At 40.5% G+C, this 16,103-nt stretch overlaps 1 protein-coding gene across 1 annotated transcript in view; it reads right to left on the reverse strand.

Annotated features, from left to right (window-relative positions):
- The window catches only part of DSG2 (desmoglein 2), a 46,268-nt gene that overhangs the window by 10,269 nt on the left and 19,896 nt on the right, over window positions 1-16,103 (reverse strand). The window contains exons 2-10 of the mRNA XM_054017493.1: window positions 15,024-15,059; window positions 13,517-13,651; window positions 9,274-9,435; window positions 8,944-9,088; window positions 5,595-5,749; window positions 2,949-3,083; window positions 2,611-2,796; window positions 1,421-1,680; window positions 796-938 (exon numbers count right to left, since the gene is read on the reverse strand). Of these exons, the coding sequence (XP_053873468.1) occupies window positions 796-938; window positions 1,421-1,680; window positions 2,611-2,796; window positions 2,949-3,083; window positions 5,595-5,749; window positions 8,944-9,088; window positions 9,274-9,435; window positions 13,517-13,651; window positions 15,024-15,059 (1,357 nt within the window). The remainder of the gene's footprint in view (window positions 1-795; window positions 939-1,420; window positions 1,681-2,610; window positions 2,797-2,948; window positions 3,084-5,594; window positions 5,750-8,943; window positions 9,089-9,273; window positions 9,436-13,516; window positions 13,652-15,023; window positions 15,060-16,103) is intronic.

Below are 16,103 nucleotides of genomic sequence, written 5' to 3' on the forward strand. Positions count from 1 at the left end.
CATAACTTGCAGCCCAGAGGGAGGAAGCGTTATTTGGCTTTAAGCCCCTTCCAGAACAGACCCCAGCATAATTTAGACAGTCTTGGGGAACTGTCTGTGTTATGGCAACCTGTCCCTGGCTGTCTACAGGTGAAGAATCTTTGCAGTGATATGGGCTGTAGCCCCACCGTCACCTCAGGCCAGTACTTGCAAGGGGGTCTTCTGCAGTTTTTGTGCCAGGAGAATTCTCCCCAGTTGGAGCTGTGACTTTCCGAGCTCCTTTTCGCTGTTCCTAGCTTTTACCTAGCATACAGGGGTCAGAGTTGAGTGGGAATCTTACGCTTTAATCTAATCATCTTGCAAAACAACTACAAAAAGGAAACAATCAAAATTTTGAAATAAAACAAAGTACAGAATTTAGAAACCTTTTTATATTTATATGTGGTTTTAAAAATGACAGCAAAAACGTCTTCCAGATAGCATAAGGACTTCAAACTAAACAAGGAAGTGACCATAATATATATATATAGACAGTGCAGCCAAAGGAGCCCTGCCTGCTTATGCTAGAGAACCTGACTTTTACACTGTTAAGGATTAGACTATACAGCTTATGTTGGTGAGCACTTGCTTTCATTTTGATAGGAGTGCTCATCAACAGAAGGCTGTAATATTTAGCCCTAAATGGGTATTGATCAGATGGTAAGACTGCTCTCTTGCAGTGCAACATTAGGTTCAGGCCTCAGCAATACAGAAAGTTTGTAAAGAAAGGCTTATGAATGCATATGACATGAAGAAACCTAATGCCTCACAACTTACCCTTAGTTATGGCCAGAATGGTGGCAGTGTAGGTACCATTAATTACATAAGAGGACTCATAATCAGGTGTTTTTATTAGCTTGATTTCAGCTGTAGTAGAATCTATCATGATCCAATTATCTTTATCATTTTTTTTGACATATCTGTTAGAAATTTAAAAAAAATAATCAAATTATAATGAGCAAGACAACCACGGGGGTTGAAGCTGCTTTGCACGCACACACATGTCGAATATTTGCTCTATACCACTGTATCTCCATTTTCATGGGATTTCTACAGGTTTCATCCTAAACCTCAGTCCACAGACTGAAACCAAAAGTGTCATGCATTGATATACTTGTAGATTTACTAAATGGATACATCAATACAGATTGTTTCTGTAGGGAGATGCACTTCTCATCATATGAACTAACACAAAAGCAAAATTATTTAAAAAATAAAAAGCCCATACATTCTACATAAAACCCTATAGAATACCCATCTCATTCATACTGTAATAATTAGACACATCTATCAAACAGCGTGACTATGAAGTAATTTCAACCTAGTGTTTGTTTGATACAAAGATTTAATGTGACATTCTATAAATGGCAATGTTGCTAATTAATAAAAATATGATGCTTACGTAATATGTTCTGCTACTTTTGAAGTGTCTTCATCAAAGGCTTGATATCTCCCAATAATCTGGTTTATCGTCATAGTCTCACTTGTTTCAATCACCTTTGTACTGGGTTTGAATACAGGGCCCTCTAGCACATTTTTCACCTTAATTGTGACTGGAATTGGTTTTACTTTGTAACTATTACTAATTGATTTGTGAAATGCTGCTTTATTTGTAACGACAACGCTCAAGTTCATGGTTTGCATTTCCTCATAATTGAGCTCCTGCAAAAAGGACACACACAAAAACCGAAACTTCACTCAAAAAGTAAACACAGAATTTGACACCCAAATAATGTTTAAAAGTTCAATCTTTAAAAACATTTTCTTTGTTTAAAAAAAATGAAGGGATTAAGGCTAGCTAAAGGTGCCCAATTGACAGCACCAGAAAAAATAAGTGTTATTTAAACTTGTCAAGTCTCCTTTTAATATATAATGTCGTAAAATAGTATACAGAATAAGAATACAATATCTTGTCATTTGTATGGATAAATTCAAAGTAATAGCTTCAGGTCGCTGACTTTGGAGACAACCCTATCTTCTGGCCTTGGGGATGGACTCTCACTCCAGGCGTCACAATTGGAAAAAGGAAGTAGAATGCATCAGTTCCATACTAGCTGTCGTATATTCTAGCTTTTGCCCTCTAATCATTATCATATTTAGCACTGAAAGTGTGTTTCATCTGTAGGGCTTAAATCACTTGATAAACGTAGTTAAGCATTGTTACCCACACATTAAAGAAAGGGAAACCAAAGCACAGAGATATGCTGAGAGTTGCTGAGCATCCTCAACTCATGTTGACTTTAGGGGAGACGGGGATGCTCAGCAGCCTGCAAAATCAGGCTCTAAATGATTTACCTGATGTCACAGACAGAATCAATGGCAGAGTCAAGAATGGGACCCAGGTCTCCTAAACGGAAGGGAAACATGCTTTCCTTTGTTTTTATATTACGTACATACTCAGTACATCTAGGTAAAATATAGAGGAGTGGAGGAGTGTTCCACATGTAAATTATTTGCTATTCACACGCTGGTAAAATGTAAATAGTTTTTGTTAGAATAAATTACATAGGATATTAATTTTAATGTTTAAAAAAGTCTTGTTATGATTAAAAAAAAAAAAAAAAAAAAAGACACTCTACAGTATACACTTACCTTCACAAGAGTCAAAACTCCTTCATTTGTTTGAGCATCTGTCTCTATACGGAAATAACCCCCTTCATTCCCAGAGACAATTGTAAAGTTTGCCAGCCAATTATCAGAGAATTTTTCATCTTTGTCAGATACTTGCAGTCGCATAATTTCCACATTTGCTCTGTTTTCCTCAACACTGCCTTCATACTGCAATCAAACAATAGACCTTTTAAAAAATGTTAAGTCTGCTGTATTTCATTATGGCAAAATGAGTCCTTTGTGCGCCTGGTGATAGTAAATTATCTGTTATTACCAGACATAGGAACACACAGAGGCTGTTAACAAACAAACATACTTACTGTCTCCCTTTCAAGAACAGGCATATTGTCGTTGACATCCAAAATCTCGATTTTTACAGTACTGGTTTTAGCTAGCCCAATTTCGCTTCCACCTCTGTCTCTTGCTTCTACAGTCAAAGTGTAGCTACTTTGTTTCTGTGTCACATTCAAAAATAAGTGTTTAAATCTATACAGAAATCAATTACAAAATTATATAAAACATTTTTTGCTCTGGTACATTATCTCTATTATTTCTTTGATATGGAATGGCTGACTATGGCAGTATGTTTAATTAATATTAAATTCCATTCATCATAACCATCCTGATAACTGAGTTGTTCCACCAGAGTCCTGAGCTCAGGAATCCCCTTAGCATTTTTCCAAATAACTTAGTAAATGGAGGATGGAAACAATGTGAGAAACATAAAAGAAACAAGAGTAACAACTCCAGCACAAAGGGCTTTGGGAATTTTATCATTGTTCTTTAACTGGGGCTAGAAAATGGTCACTCCATAGCTGGAGGAAAGGGAAAGTTATAGTGTATACTATATATGATAAAATAATTATTGTTACATTATTATACACAGATTACAGAAATAATTAGTAAAGATTTATACTAATAGTTTAGTTATTTCCCTCTGGGCATGTGCACTGCTGCCTCATTCTAGGCACCCAGGCGCCTGTCTCCCCCCTATGCCCCAAAGTGATCCACAGATGAGGGGAAATACATATGTTCTCCTGCCTGAATTGTACGTTTGGCCCAATCCAGTAGGCGTGCAGAAAGCCCGCTTAACTCCACACAAAACAGATGGGGGAAGGAAAAGAGGAGAACCTCCTTTATAACCGTTAGTCCAGTGGTTAGGGTACTCATCCAGGATGTGAGAGGCCCTCTATTCAAGCCCCCTTCTGCCTGATGAGGTGAAGGGAATTGAACAGGGGTCTCCCACCTCTTAGGGGAGCTCTCTAACCACTGGCCTACAGAATATTCTGATGTGGGGCTTCCTCAAAGTGGAACTTCAATAAGAGAGATTAAATAATTGAGTAATTAAACATTAAATGAGCCAGAGAGAATTAAAATCACGTTATAGCCTAGTGATTAGGGCACTTAAGAGACATGGCAGATCCCTGTTCAAATCCCTTCTCCTCATCAGGCAGTGGGGGGGACTTGACTGGGGGTCTCTCACAGCCCGAGTGAGTACCCTAACCACTGGGTTAAAGGTTATATGGGAGGTGCCCATACAGTTGAATGCCAATCTGCCCCTGGTTTGTGAATCACAAGCAAAGCTAGATATCTCTCTACAGTCTGGACTTGGGTACTGAACTCAGAGAGGGGAGGGGCTTAGCATCTTATATTGGCTAGCTTAAGTGGCTGCCCACTTCCCATGCTGGCTTTATGGATCACATTCTAAGATTCCTCTCTCTCCCTATTTATTGTGTAGGAGTCTAGACACTTAGCTTTGTGCATCTCACTACTGTCCCTGTGATTTTCTAGATGCCTAAAAATTAGGCACCGTGATGCTCAGCATCACAATGCCTATGTCTATTTTATGGATCTGGGCCCACACAACTGTACCATGCTGTACTTACTATGTTTTTGTAATAAGAACATATTCACTGTGAAAGCAAGTGCAAATGGCTAGTACACTCATGCTTTCTATCACCCGTGGAGGGCATGTGGAGTTGCAGACTGGGTGACAAAAACATTTCCTGTGGTGTAGGTGGTAATGTCACTCTGTCAGCATCAATTCCCAATATCACCCAGGACTACTTCTACCAACTGACCCACCACCATCACCCCCTCAATGTATCCTGAAAGATGAACTGAGGGGCTAAATTTCACAGGTCCTCCATCCCTCATAGCTGAAGAACCCTCTGTTGACACTCCTGCCAAGTAACAATAAGCACCTCTGTAACTGCTGAAAACATTTCAACAGGTGTATCCCCTTAATGACAAACTTTCCTGCCATATCCTCCCACCACCAGAATGCTAATGTGGGTGTGATAAGAGTGCTCTATAAAGACAGCAGGTTTGTATACATGTAGATAGCTAATGGAAGGAGCACCACCTATTGGCCAATAAGAATATGTAGCATTACATACAAGTTAGTAGGTTCAATAAAGTTGTTGCTAACACTTAAAAACTGCATGTTAACAGTGGGTTACAGAAGTCTGCCTGTGGCAATCCATGTCTTAATTTGTAATATAAACCCACAAAATCTAGGGCCAGCTCTATGTACCAGCAGTCTTACAGAATCAGATCGTGATCCTTGCAGTTTGCTCACATGATGGAATAAGGAGACCCCCTTGCGCCCCCCTGTGATTGCTACTCATACTGTGGGCAACAATGTAGTGGGGACAGACAAGCTGTTATTGGGCCAATACTCCCCTCCTGTGCAGTTGAGTATGACTGGGTGAGCAGAGCCTTAACTCTTAACCCAAAAAAATGCACCAGCCAGCACAGCTGAGCAGACACAGAGGGAGAAAGCCGATCTAGGAAAAGGGCTATGCCTTCACTTCCAGGAGGGCCATGGAGATGGAGGTTGTGGGTCAGAAGCTCTATGTATCCAGTCCTCATCTAGTAAACAGGACGAAGCAGCAATGAGGGAAGAGGGCTGATATAGTGTTGTTAAAACTCTGGGAAAGAGCCAATATAAAAATGTAGTTTACCTCTCTGTCAAGGTATAATGTTGATGTTATAATCTCGCCGGTGTTTTTTAGAATACTGAATGAATTAGAATTTTCAAGAATCTTGAAAGCAATTTTGGAATTTAGATTATTCGGCTCATCTGCATCGGTTGCATTTATCCTCATCACAAGTGTACCTGAGAATTAAAAAACAAAACAAAACAAAACAAAAAACCCAAATAGATTTATATTGCCCTTGTTTATGTATTGGCAAGTATCATTTATAGAATACAAAATGGAGAGTTTTCAGAACCACTTAACTGTTTTGTGTTGTACTTCTAATTACTGCTTTTATTAAGAGTTGGAGAAATGTCTTATTTAACACTTTCAACAATGTCATTAGATAGTGTGTACAAGCAAACAAATGCACATCATGGATATACATACTAAAACAGGGGCAGACACACTTTTTGGCCTGAGGGCCACAGTGGGTTTCCAAAATTGTATGGAGGGCCGGTTAGGGGAGGCTGTGTCTCCCCAGACCGCCAGGCGTGGCCCGGTCCCTGCCTCCTATCCGACCCCCCAGCTTCTCACCCCCTGACGGCTCCCCCGGGACTCCTGCCCCATCCAATCCCCCTGTTCCCGGTCATCCCTCCCAGGACTCCTGCCCCATCCACCACCCCCTGCTCCCCGACCACCCCCGGCCCCTCCATCCGTGACTGCACCCTGCCACCCCATCCAACCCCCCCCCATTCCTGATTGCCCCTCTGGGACCCCTACCCCATCTGACCCCTGTTCCCTGCCCTCTGACCCACCCCAACCCCTATCCATATCCCCACCCCCTGACCACCACCCCGAACTCCCCTGATCTCTATCCAACCCCCCCTGCTCCCTGCCCCCTTACCATGCAGCACAGAGAACCGCAGGCTGCGGCTCTGCAACTGTGCTGCCTGGCAGCCTAGAGTGTTGCGCTGGCAGTGCGGCGCACTGAGGCTGCGGGGGGAGGGAGGACAGCAGGGGAGGGGCCAGAGTAGCCTTCCGGGCCAGGAGCTCAGGGGCCGGGCATGAGGGTCCCGCGGGACAGATGTAGCCCGCGGGCTGTAGTTTGCCCACCTCTGTACTAAAGCCTCAGTAGATCAGAAAAGACAAATGGCCTAATATGGGTGGCCTTTAACTAAAAGTTTTTAAAAAATGATAGAAACTGCATGGGTATAATTTAATACAAACAGAAAACAGAGACAAAAAAGTCCGTTTAAATCATCTGCCCTATCTCCCATGCCTGACTCTCTAAAACAGGTTACCTGTTGAAAGCAGTCCTTTGACCATTATGTATGTGTGCCACTGCCCTCTGATGTCAGTGGCACACATACATAGTCAGAACTACTCATTTATATATCATAGGCTTTATACTGCTAGCATATGATGGAAAGTCTCTTTTAGCTCAAGTGTCAGGAGTCTGTGCTTTTGAAGAAGGCGGATTTTAGTTCAAACTGGGGTATCCAGTTAGACACTTAAGTCTATATCTAATTTTGCCTGAATCCTACCTGATTTTCAAAGCTGATCACTAAACAGCTCCCATTTGAATTGAGGGAGCTCAGCACCTCACAAGAGCAGACCCTCAATAACCTCTTCCTTATGATCACCATCAGGCTGAAAAGGATACAGTGTAAAGGATTTATCAAACTGTTTTCCCAAAACACTCTTTTCTTAACTACTGACAACAGGATGTTTTCACCTCCCAGAAGCCTGATCTGAAAACACTGAAGTCAACAGACAGACTGTAATTGACTTCAATGGGCTTTGGATGAGGCCAGCAATTGGTAGGGGTGAAATATTCCTCTCTAACCTGCAGTTAAACATGCAAGTGAATATGCTTTGCCTGATGAACTGAAATGGGAATGAGGATATGTGATCCACTCCTGAAAGCTGAATTGGAATGGGGCTGCAATCCCTGCACACCATACCGGCTCACCTGTATGTTAGTATTGTTCAAGATAGATGCTAGACTTTTAAGGATGTGTTTAGCATTTAGACTCTATAAAATACTTGTAAGTTGCAGCATGCATTATTAATTTTACTCGTAACATCTTTATCCCATGCTATAAGTTAATATGTAATTTTTACTTTATAACTGTAAAAATGCCTGCTCTGAACTTGTGAACCCAGGCAGAAGGAGGGGGTTCCCTGCCCATCGAGAAGGACTATCAAAACTAAGTGTGCTATTGTAGAATATTGTGATACAAAGACAGGGCTAATGGCACTCTTACACCCATGAAGGTGCTATGTGCAAGAAAAATCATCCCATCACCTTGAATTTTGGAAGAAGGAAATAAACATATTTGACATAAAAAAATCTTCATCTCTTTGCTGTTTGGACTCTCACAGGGCTGGAGCTAGGAAACAAAAGCAGAGATCTCAAGGGCTAACCTGGATTAGCCCTAAAAGACATTCAATGCTAACAGATTACAACTCTGTCACCTATTGGAACCATAGACTGTAACTCATTTGTGTATACATGTTGCCTGCTTTAACCTGTAAATAACTCTCCCATTTCTTTTTTCCTACTTAATAAATCCTTAGTTAGTTTACTATAGGATCAGCTATAAATATTGTCTTTAGTGTGAGATCTAAGGTACAAATTGACCTGGAGTAAGTGACTGGTCTCTTAGGACTGGAAGCAACCTGAATCTTTTGTGATCTTTGGTGTATAGCAACGAAGTATCAATCCATCCAGCTTGCCTGGATGGCAAGATAGACTGGAGTGTCTGTAACTCTATGGTAAGGCTGTTACAGTGTTTCAGGAGTTCACATCTGTTACTGAGCTGGTGAAATCTAATTATAGAACATACAACCCCTTTGGGGTGTCTGCCTGCTTTTTGACAGTCTGCCCTGAGATTGGCACTCAGAATCGTGAGCCACTCCAGACATCGTGACAGTGCTTGTATCTGCTGATACAAAAGTGTCTGGGATCACGATAAAGATTTTGTATCATACTGCAGGCCTAATGAAGCAAAAGTCCCTATTGCTTTTCAGTATCTGTTGGAGGTGGACATGAAAGCCTTATGTAGTGTTAAGAGTGCTATGGGCTATATGAAATGATAAGGAATGCAGGAGACTTTTCCTTTAAATTATTTCCATGCTTTTCAGGTTTTGAGTTGACGAGGTGTGTCCTGATGCAACCCTAACTGTCACTAAAAAGTTTGTGTCTGTCTACTTTCAAGAGTCTTTTTCCTGAGAGAATAAGTAAAACCAAATATACTGCTCTAGTTAGGAAGTGGTGAAAAGCATACCATACAGGACTGTTATAAAAAAAGTAATGGCAGGAGGGGTTAAGTGACCACATAGCACCATTATTTAATATGTTAATACAATTAGAAAAATAGTATTTTACCTGATTCACTTAACTCTTCAACAGAGCCAGTAAAAACTTTCTCTGAAAACACTGGGTAATTGTCATTTATATCATCAACTTGAATTGTCAGGTCTATTGGCTCTTCCATTTTTCTCCCATTTTGATCAAGTGCATGACCTCTAACCTGAAATAGACAAATAAATAACAGGAAAATAGGAATATCCCCATTGATATAAATTGTTAAATTATCACTTTGCATTGGAGAAAAAGTCAAGAGACATTAAAACAAAGAGATGGCAATTAATTTGAAAAGTTAAAAAGAGAGCACATATAGAAAAAAGAAAGTTATAGTCCACTAATTCAACTTACCAAGAACATTGGAGTTTTTTCTCGGTCAACTCTTTTTGTTATGCTCAGTTCTCCAGTTTTTCCATTGATAACAAACAATCCATAAGGTGGTTCTGTCACTCCCTGGCCAGAAATTGTGTAAGTAATTACCACCCCTGGCTCGTATTCACGATCAGAAGTTATCTAACAGGAACACAACAGGAATTAACAGAGTTAATTGCACTCAGTAAATGGAAGTTCTTTAAAAAACATATATAAACATACTATGGACAACAAGCAAGTTATAGTACATGCCCCAACTATGTAAAGGAAGTTATGGTGCATTCTCTTTAATTTTCAGGAAAAAAAATGTTTAAAAAGGACAAGAAAAGATGCTAGTTATTTATTGTAAAAATATGAGCAACTACAAAATTAAGGTCTAGCTTTTGCCTGGCCTTTCTTTGGGTGCAAAGAGGCAGTGAAGGATGCAAGGAGCTGGAACCCCACATGTCCTGTGCAAGGACAGAGTGCAGGTACTATTCCTTCCTACAAAACCTGAGAAGCACAAACCACTCCAAAAGGGGCGTGGAAGAGGAGAATCACGGCCTCTCCCACCACTCTGTAGTGAGTCTCAGAACTAACTGGGTATGTCACAGTGAATGTTCTGTACCATCATTAGGAACGTAGCAATTTTGTGCACTTTGCTGTGTCTCTGGGAGCCTCCTGAGGGCATGTCTACCCTTACCTTCGGAGCGACTGACCCAGCAGGGGGTCGATTTATCGCATCTAGTGAAGACGCAATAAATCGACCGCCAAGCGCACTCCTGTCAACTCTGGTACTCCACCGGAGTGAGAAGCGCAGGCGGAGTCAACTGGGGAGCATCAGCAGTTGACTTACTGCAGTGAAGAAACCGCAGTAAGTAGCTGTAAGTATGTCGATTTCAGCTACGTTATTTTCGTAGCTGAAGTTGCGTAACTTAGACCGACTTAGCTCGCTTGCCCCCCAGTGTAGACCAGGCCTGAGACATAATCCTTCTCAGAGCTGTACCTACAATGCAAATTATACAATCTGGTCCTAAAATTTTTGCTTTATGTCATTATAGGCAGGGCTGACAACTTTTCAAATTAATTGCCATCATTGTCTATTATTAAGATTGCCCAACACTTCCTATTATAAGATCCTCTTTTCAGTTGCTTATAGCTTTGCCAAACTTAAACCATTTGGCTAAAATTCTCCATGTTGGGTGTTTTCATCAGGTTGAATTTTTTTTTAAAGTTTCAGCCAAAACAGTTCAGCCATTTCTGAGAACATGGTTGGGAAAAATATTTTGCAATATTTAAAATGTTCTAAGGATCTATTTTTGAATGGATCTCGTGCCCTCGTGCTAGGGACCAGGGGCATAAAATTTGGTATGAAAGGTTGTTTTTATGTCAAGAATATGCCTTTTTCAGTTCTTATGAAAAACTGTCCAAATTTGGCCAAGTGAAAAGCCTTTGAAAAATATCAGTTCATGCCCATGCTTAGTAGACATTTCTTAGAGTTTAGTAGCTGAATCTTCTGAAGATTCCAGACTTAATGAGCATGCTTCATCCCCTCACGGTTCCTATGTATGGTGGAGTATTATCATGTGCCATCACCACAGAAGGACTGAGCATGCTCTGGTAGCCCAGCGCTAAAAGGGCAAAGTCAGACTTCCCTTGTAATTAATACTCTGGGCTGGGATCATGCCGGGCACTGTAACTGAGAGAAGAGAACCTGGCTGTCAATGACCATCCCCTGCTGGCACTGAGGAAGCATGATGGAGGAAGCTGCCTAATTCAAATGCAGAGGGGACAAGAGCCAGACCCAATGGGGAGGGAATGGAGTAGATCAGAACAAGGAACTGATGAGACTGGCATGGGTGAGGGAATGAAACTCTGACTAGAAGTTGTGGGGAAGGAGAGGCTGGGGACTGGCTAGACAGGGAGCCTGAGTGTGGGGGGAGGAGGCAGGGGGACTGGGCCTGCTTGGTCAAGGAGACAGAGCTGGGGAGGGGATGACTGGAAGCCAGTTGGCGTGCATGGGGGGGAGGAACACTAAGATCAGATGAAAAACTAGGAAACTGGGGAAGGTCTAGGACTGGCTGGGCAAGATGACTGAGACTGGGAGGAGAGGCTTGAGCCTGGGACTCAGATGGGGAGCCTGGAGTGGGAGACAAAAGTGATTGAGCAAAGAGATTGGGATGCGAAACCTGATAAGTGGAGACTGGGATAAGGACATGGTTGGGGTGGGAAAGAGAGACAAGTTTGATTAGACAGGACAGAAGTGGGGAGGGAAGGAAACAAGAAGGGTCTACATTCACCACAGCACACCTCCCTTGAGAGACCAAAATGGAATCCAAGATTGATGAATCTCACCAGTCCTCTGCTGTCAGCAAATATCTGTGAATGCCACTGTCAAATGTGCGTTTCATTCCCTTGTAGTTCTGATCCACACAAAGGACGAAAAACTATTATTGCTATCAGTTACTCCTTTAGCTCAAGTGCCAGAGAACTGCACAGTGAATCTAAAGATTCCAATCCTGCTGTTGTCATTATACCACATGATGGAATTTCTGTTTCTGATGTTTGCTTTTTTAAAAACCTAAGAAATTACATGTTAAGGCTGCAAAGTCAAGCACTCAGAAGTCAGGAAATGCTCCCCGAGTGTATGCATTATGACAGTATTTAATTACATGATATTTTTTTCCACCGGACCACTTAAAACAAGTTTTTCCACTCGTGGTCACTAACTGTGCATTCCTCATTTTCTGGGTGCCCAACTTGACACTGTGGGTTCTGATTTGCAGTAGTGCTGAGCACTGACAGCTGTAACTGAAGTCAATAGAAGTTGGTTGCTATATAATACTAAGTACTCTGAAAAATTAGGTCTTACGCATCTTATTCATCATGAGTGGTGTGGAGAAAGTGAATAAGGAAAAGTTATTTATTTGTTCCCATACTATAAGAACTAGGGGCCACCAAATGAAATTAATGGGCAGCAGGTTTAAAACAAATAAAAGGAAGTTCTTCTTCACACAGCACACAGTCAACCTGTGGAACTCCTTGCCTGAGGAGGTTGTGAAGGCTAGGACTATCAGGGTTTAAAAGAGAACTAGATAAATTCATGGAGGTTAAGTCCATTAATGGCTATTAGCCAGGATGGGTAAGGAATGGTGTCCCTAGCCTCTGTTTGTCAGAGGATGGAGATGGATGGCAGGAGAGAGATCACTTGATCATTACCTGTTAGGTTTACTCCCTCTGGGGCATCTGGCATTGGCCACTGTCAGCAGACAGGATACTGGGCTGGATGGACCTTTGGTCTGACCCAGTATGGTCATTCTTATGTTCTTAAGTGGAGCACCCAAAATAATGAATACTTTTGATTTTAATCTCTCTGTGCCTCTGCAGCCTATCTGTAAAATGGGGATATCACTCCTCCACACAGAGTGTTATGAAGATAGATTAATGTTTGTGAAGCTCTCAGATACTCTAGTGATGAGCACCATATAAAAGTCCAATGGAAAATTAAAAATTCCTTCTTCAGAACAGAGTTTGAACAGTGTGCAGTAAATAAGACCTGAGGCCACATATTTAATAATGGACACACACACACACACACACACACACACACACACACACACACACAGAGTTCATTAATAAAGCACCATCCTTCCTGTGCACCGAATGAGGCAGGGTCATGTGGAAAAACATACTATTTGATCACGTAATTAAATACTGTATCATAATGCATACACAGAAGGCAGGAGGGGCAACTTAAGGCCAACCAACATTAAGCAGTGTCCACAGACACCTTTTCTAAAAAACAACAACAACAACAACAACAAAACATTCAAAGAAACACTGTAAAATACAGGAACTTGACACATATACTAAGTACCGCACAAATAAAGTTGTTCATATGTTGTGTAGAACCTACAGCAACTGTTACATTTGTTTGATTTTTAGTTATTTATTACATATTATTCATTGTTGAACAGATACATTGGTGAAGAAAACCCCAATTTTGTAAGGCATAATAAGAGCAACAACTGTTGGCCTAATCTTGCAAAGCATTCATGCTCAAAATACCATTGTTGGGATCATTGCCAAGGTAACATTTTCTTTAAATTGCTGGCTTAAAGAATTGGAGGGTGTTCTTAATGGTTTGTGTGTTTAGAGTAGGCCCCAGCCATATTTTACATGCAACAATGTACTTTCAATAATGTTTCCCATCTTACTGTGTTTCAGCTGTTCTCTGACTTACTTTAGCAATTGGTTTTCTCGTCACACTGTCATCCTCTTCCAAAACTCTAGCAGGTGGAACAATCCATTCCCGCTTTTGTCTGATTTTACTATTCTGATTAGACAGATGGTCATTTTTGGCAGCTTGATTAAAAACCTATGAAAAAAGCAGGTTTAAATTCCAACATTACATTTTAGCCATTAAACACTAATACTTTTCTCAATTGACCACTGCTGTGTCTAGAACTTCTGGATGTCATTTTCTGCATGTAATTTTAATTAAACAGGCTGATTGTTTTTCCTAATAAGTATGGTTTATTTTAATCATAAGGGTCAGACTCTTCCCTGAAAACCCACGTAAGAAAGAAATATGTCTTTTTCTTTTAAACGCTCACTTAAAAAGGCCAGGTTTAAAATAAATAAATATAAATTATGAGATCACTGGGAATTAGTCAAATCTCTCAGAATGGTTGTGAATTAAAGTGGTGGCTATCAGACCAGAGGAGAAAGTTATCTATGCAGTCTATTTTAAAGATCTCAGAGTCCTCTCACATTTTCCTGTTTGCCTTCCTCTCAAACCTCCCTCACCCCATCAAATAACCTCCATCTTCTCTTTTGCTGCTCCTTCCACCTTGTCCATAGAGCCAGAGCCCTCCACATTCATCCTCCCACTCGCTCTTTGTCACCCGTATGCCATAATCTTGTCAAACTCAGAGACTTGTGAACTACTTGCTTCCACTACCTTATCCTCTTTCCCATGGAGACCCACCTGTTTTGTCCCACTGCTTGGCTTACTCAGTGCAGTGGCTCTCAGTATCCAGATTCAGATCTGGGGTGGGATTCATGACGGAGTCTTAGGTCCTAAAATGGCAGCTCGATGCCTAAATTCAACATACAGACACCACTGGCATTCACAAAACCACTGCTTAGCTACTGCCTATTCCTGGAGGTGCTTAAACTCCCATGGCACCCAAGTTTCCTCCATTAAAATCCCAGAGGTGCCTAAATTTTGGTTGCTGAGCATGAAGGCATCTCCCTAACTTGACACTGCTGAGCAGTTTGGTTCCTTACTCGTGCCTAAGCCCCAGTGGGACTCTCAGACTAGGTATTCCCCCATTGTTGTGCTTTCAGGGCCCAGTGCAGTAGGAATGCTCTATGCATAACTAAAACTGCACAAAAGATGGTGGTGGTGAAGTGCCTAAGTCCCCCTTGTGAATCTCACCTTGATACCAGCCACCTTAATACCATTAACTCAGAGAATCTCTCAGTTGATTAATCACAACCATAATATTCTAGGGAAGTTTTCTCCCAATGGAAAATAGCATTAATGTTGATGGGTTTAGGACTGGGCCTATTCAACTATATTTCTGCAGTAAGCAGTAGATATACTGACTTTTGTGTTGTGTCGACATCAAAGCAACTCAAGCTATTTACTAGTTATAAGGAAAGTGTTTTTTTCTTGTTTACAGTTTGCTCAGAAAACCTTTTCTACACATGGACATTGTATTTATTTCTCAGCCATTGCCTACCTCTATGTGAAGTCCATTTCCAAAGTTCAAACAGATCTGTCAAATAAATGACATAGTAAACGTTATTCATTCTGCATTCATTTAATGGCATTAAGGTACAGCTTATACAACTGCACCCAAAACAAACTTCAAAATATAAAAACAAGTAAGTGTCTGATATTGCAAGGCAGGGTGGATTTGATTTAAATCAAATTGATTTAAATCAGGATTTAAATCACTAGTCCGGAAAGACTAATCATGGATTTAATCATGGATTTCTACATAAAAGTGCATTCTTGTTGGTTGTTATTACCTTACTACGTTTTTCACAATTCAGAGATAGATGTGGGTTTCATTTTTAGAAGGTACACACTATACATTTTTAAGTGATTTATTCTGAAAACTTTTCAGATTCGTTTTACAGCTATATCAGAAATTGAATGATTGTTTGGTAATTTCATTTACCAAAAGGTAATTGAAGCAGATATTTATGAAGTCATTGGGAGGTGAACTATTTCCAATTCAACAGGTTAATCATTAATATTTGGAGGATTTTCTTGCCATGCTGTATTAGGAGGAGAACATCACCAGACAGACGTTTAAATAGTTTTATTTAACTAAAACAACAACATTATGTATTCTGGATTTTTTTCTTCAACGGCAAACATATAATATTTTAACAAAACAAGCACACGAATTTTTGAATTTAGTTAAACATTCAAGTTTTTTTTTATTATCAGGTTCGTTTTTGTAAAAATTGTTTTTAACTAAAATAGTTAAATGAAATTTAAAAAAAATTACATCGACTATGTCAGCCAGGTCAACATGAGAAACTTAAAATGTTGGCTTCTGCAGCTAACTCAGTCATCTTCACCTTCATTTTCCCGTTTGTTCATAATTTGGAATAGAAAAACAAGCTTTCCTGCTTTTTCAGGTCCCAAACAATTTCTCAATTTGGAATGAATTAGTCCAAAGGAAGAAAATATTCTTTCTACACCAACAGAAGAAGCTACTGCTGCTAAAAGTAAGATTATAGCTTCAACAGTGTCTGAATCCAAGTGCTTAAGTGACTTCCACCAATTCACTGGTGTGACTTTCTTT

The sequence above is a fragment of the Malaclemys terrapin genome, chromosome 2 (genome assembly GCF_027887155.1).
Source record: "Malaclemys terrapin pileata isolate rMalTer1 chromosome 2, rMalTer1.hap1, whole genome shotgun sequence".
Lineage (NCBI taxonomy): Eukaryota > Metazoa > Chordata > Testudines > Emydidae > Malaclemys > Malaclemys terrapin.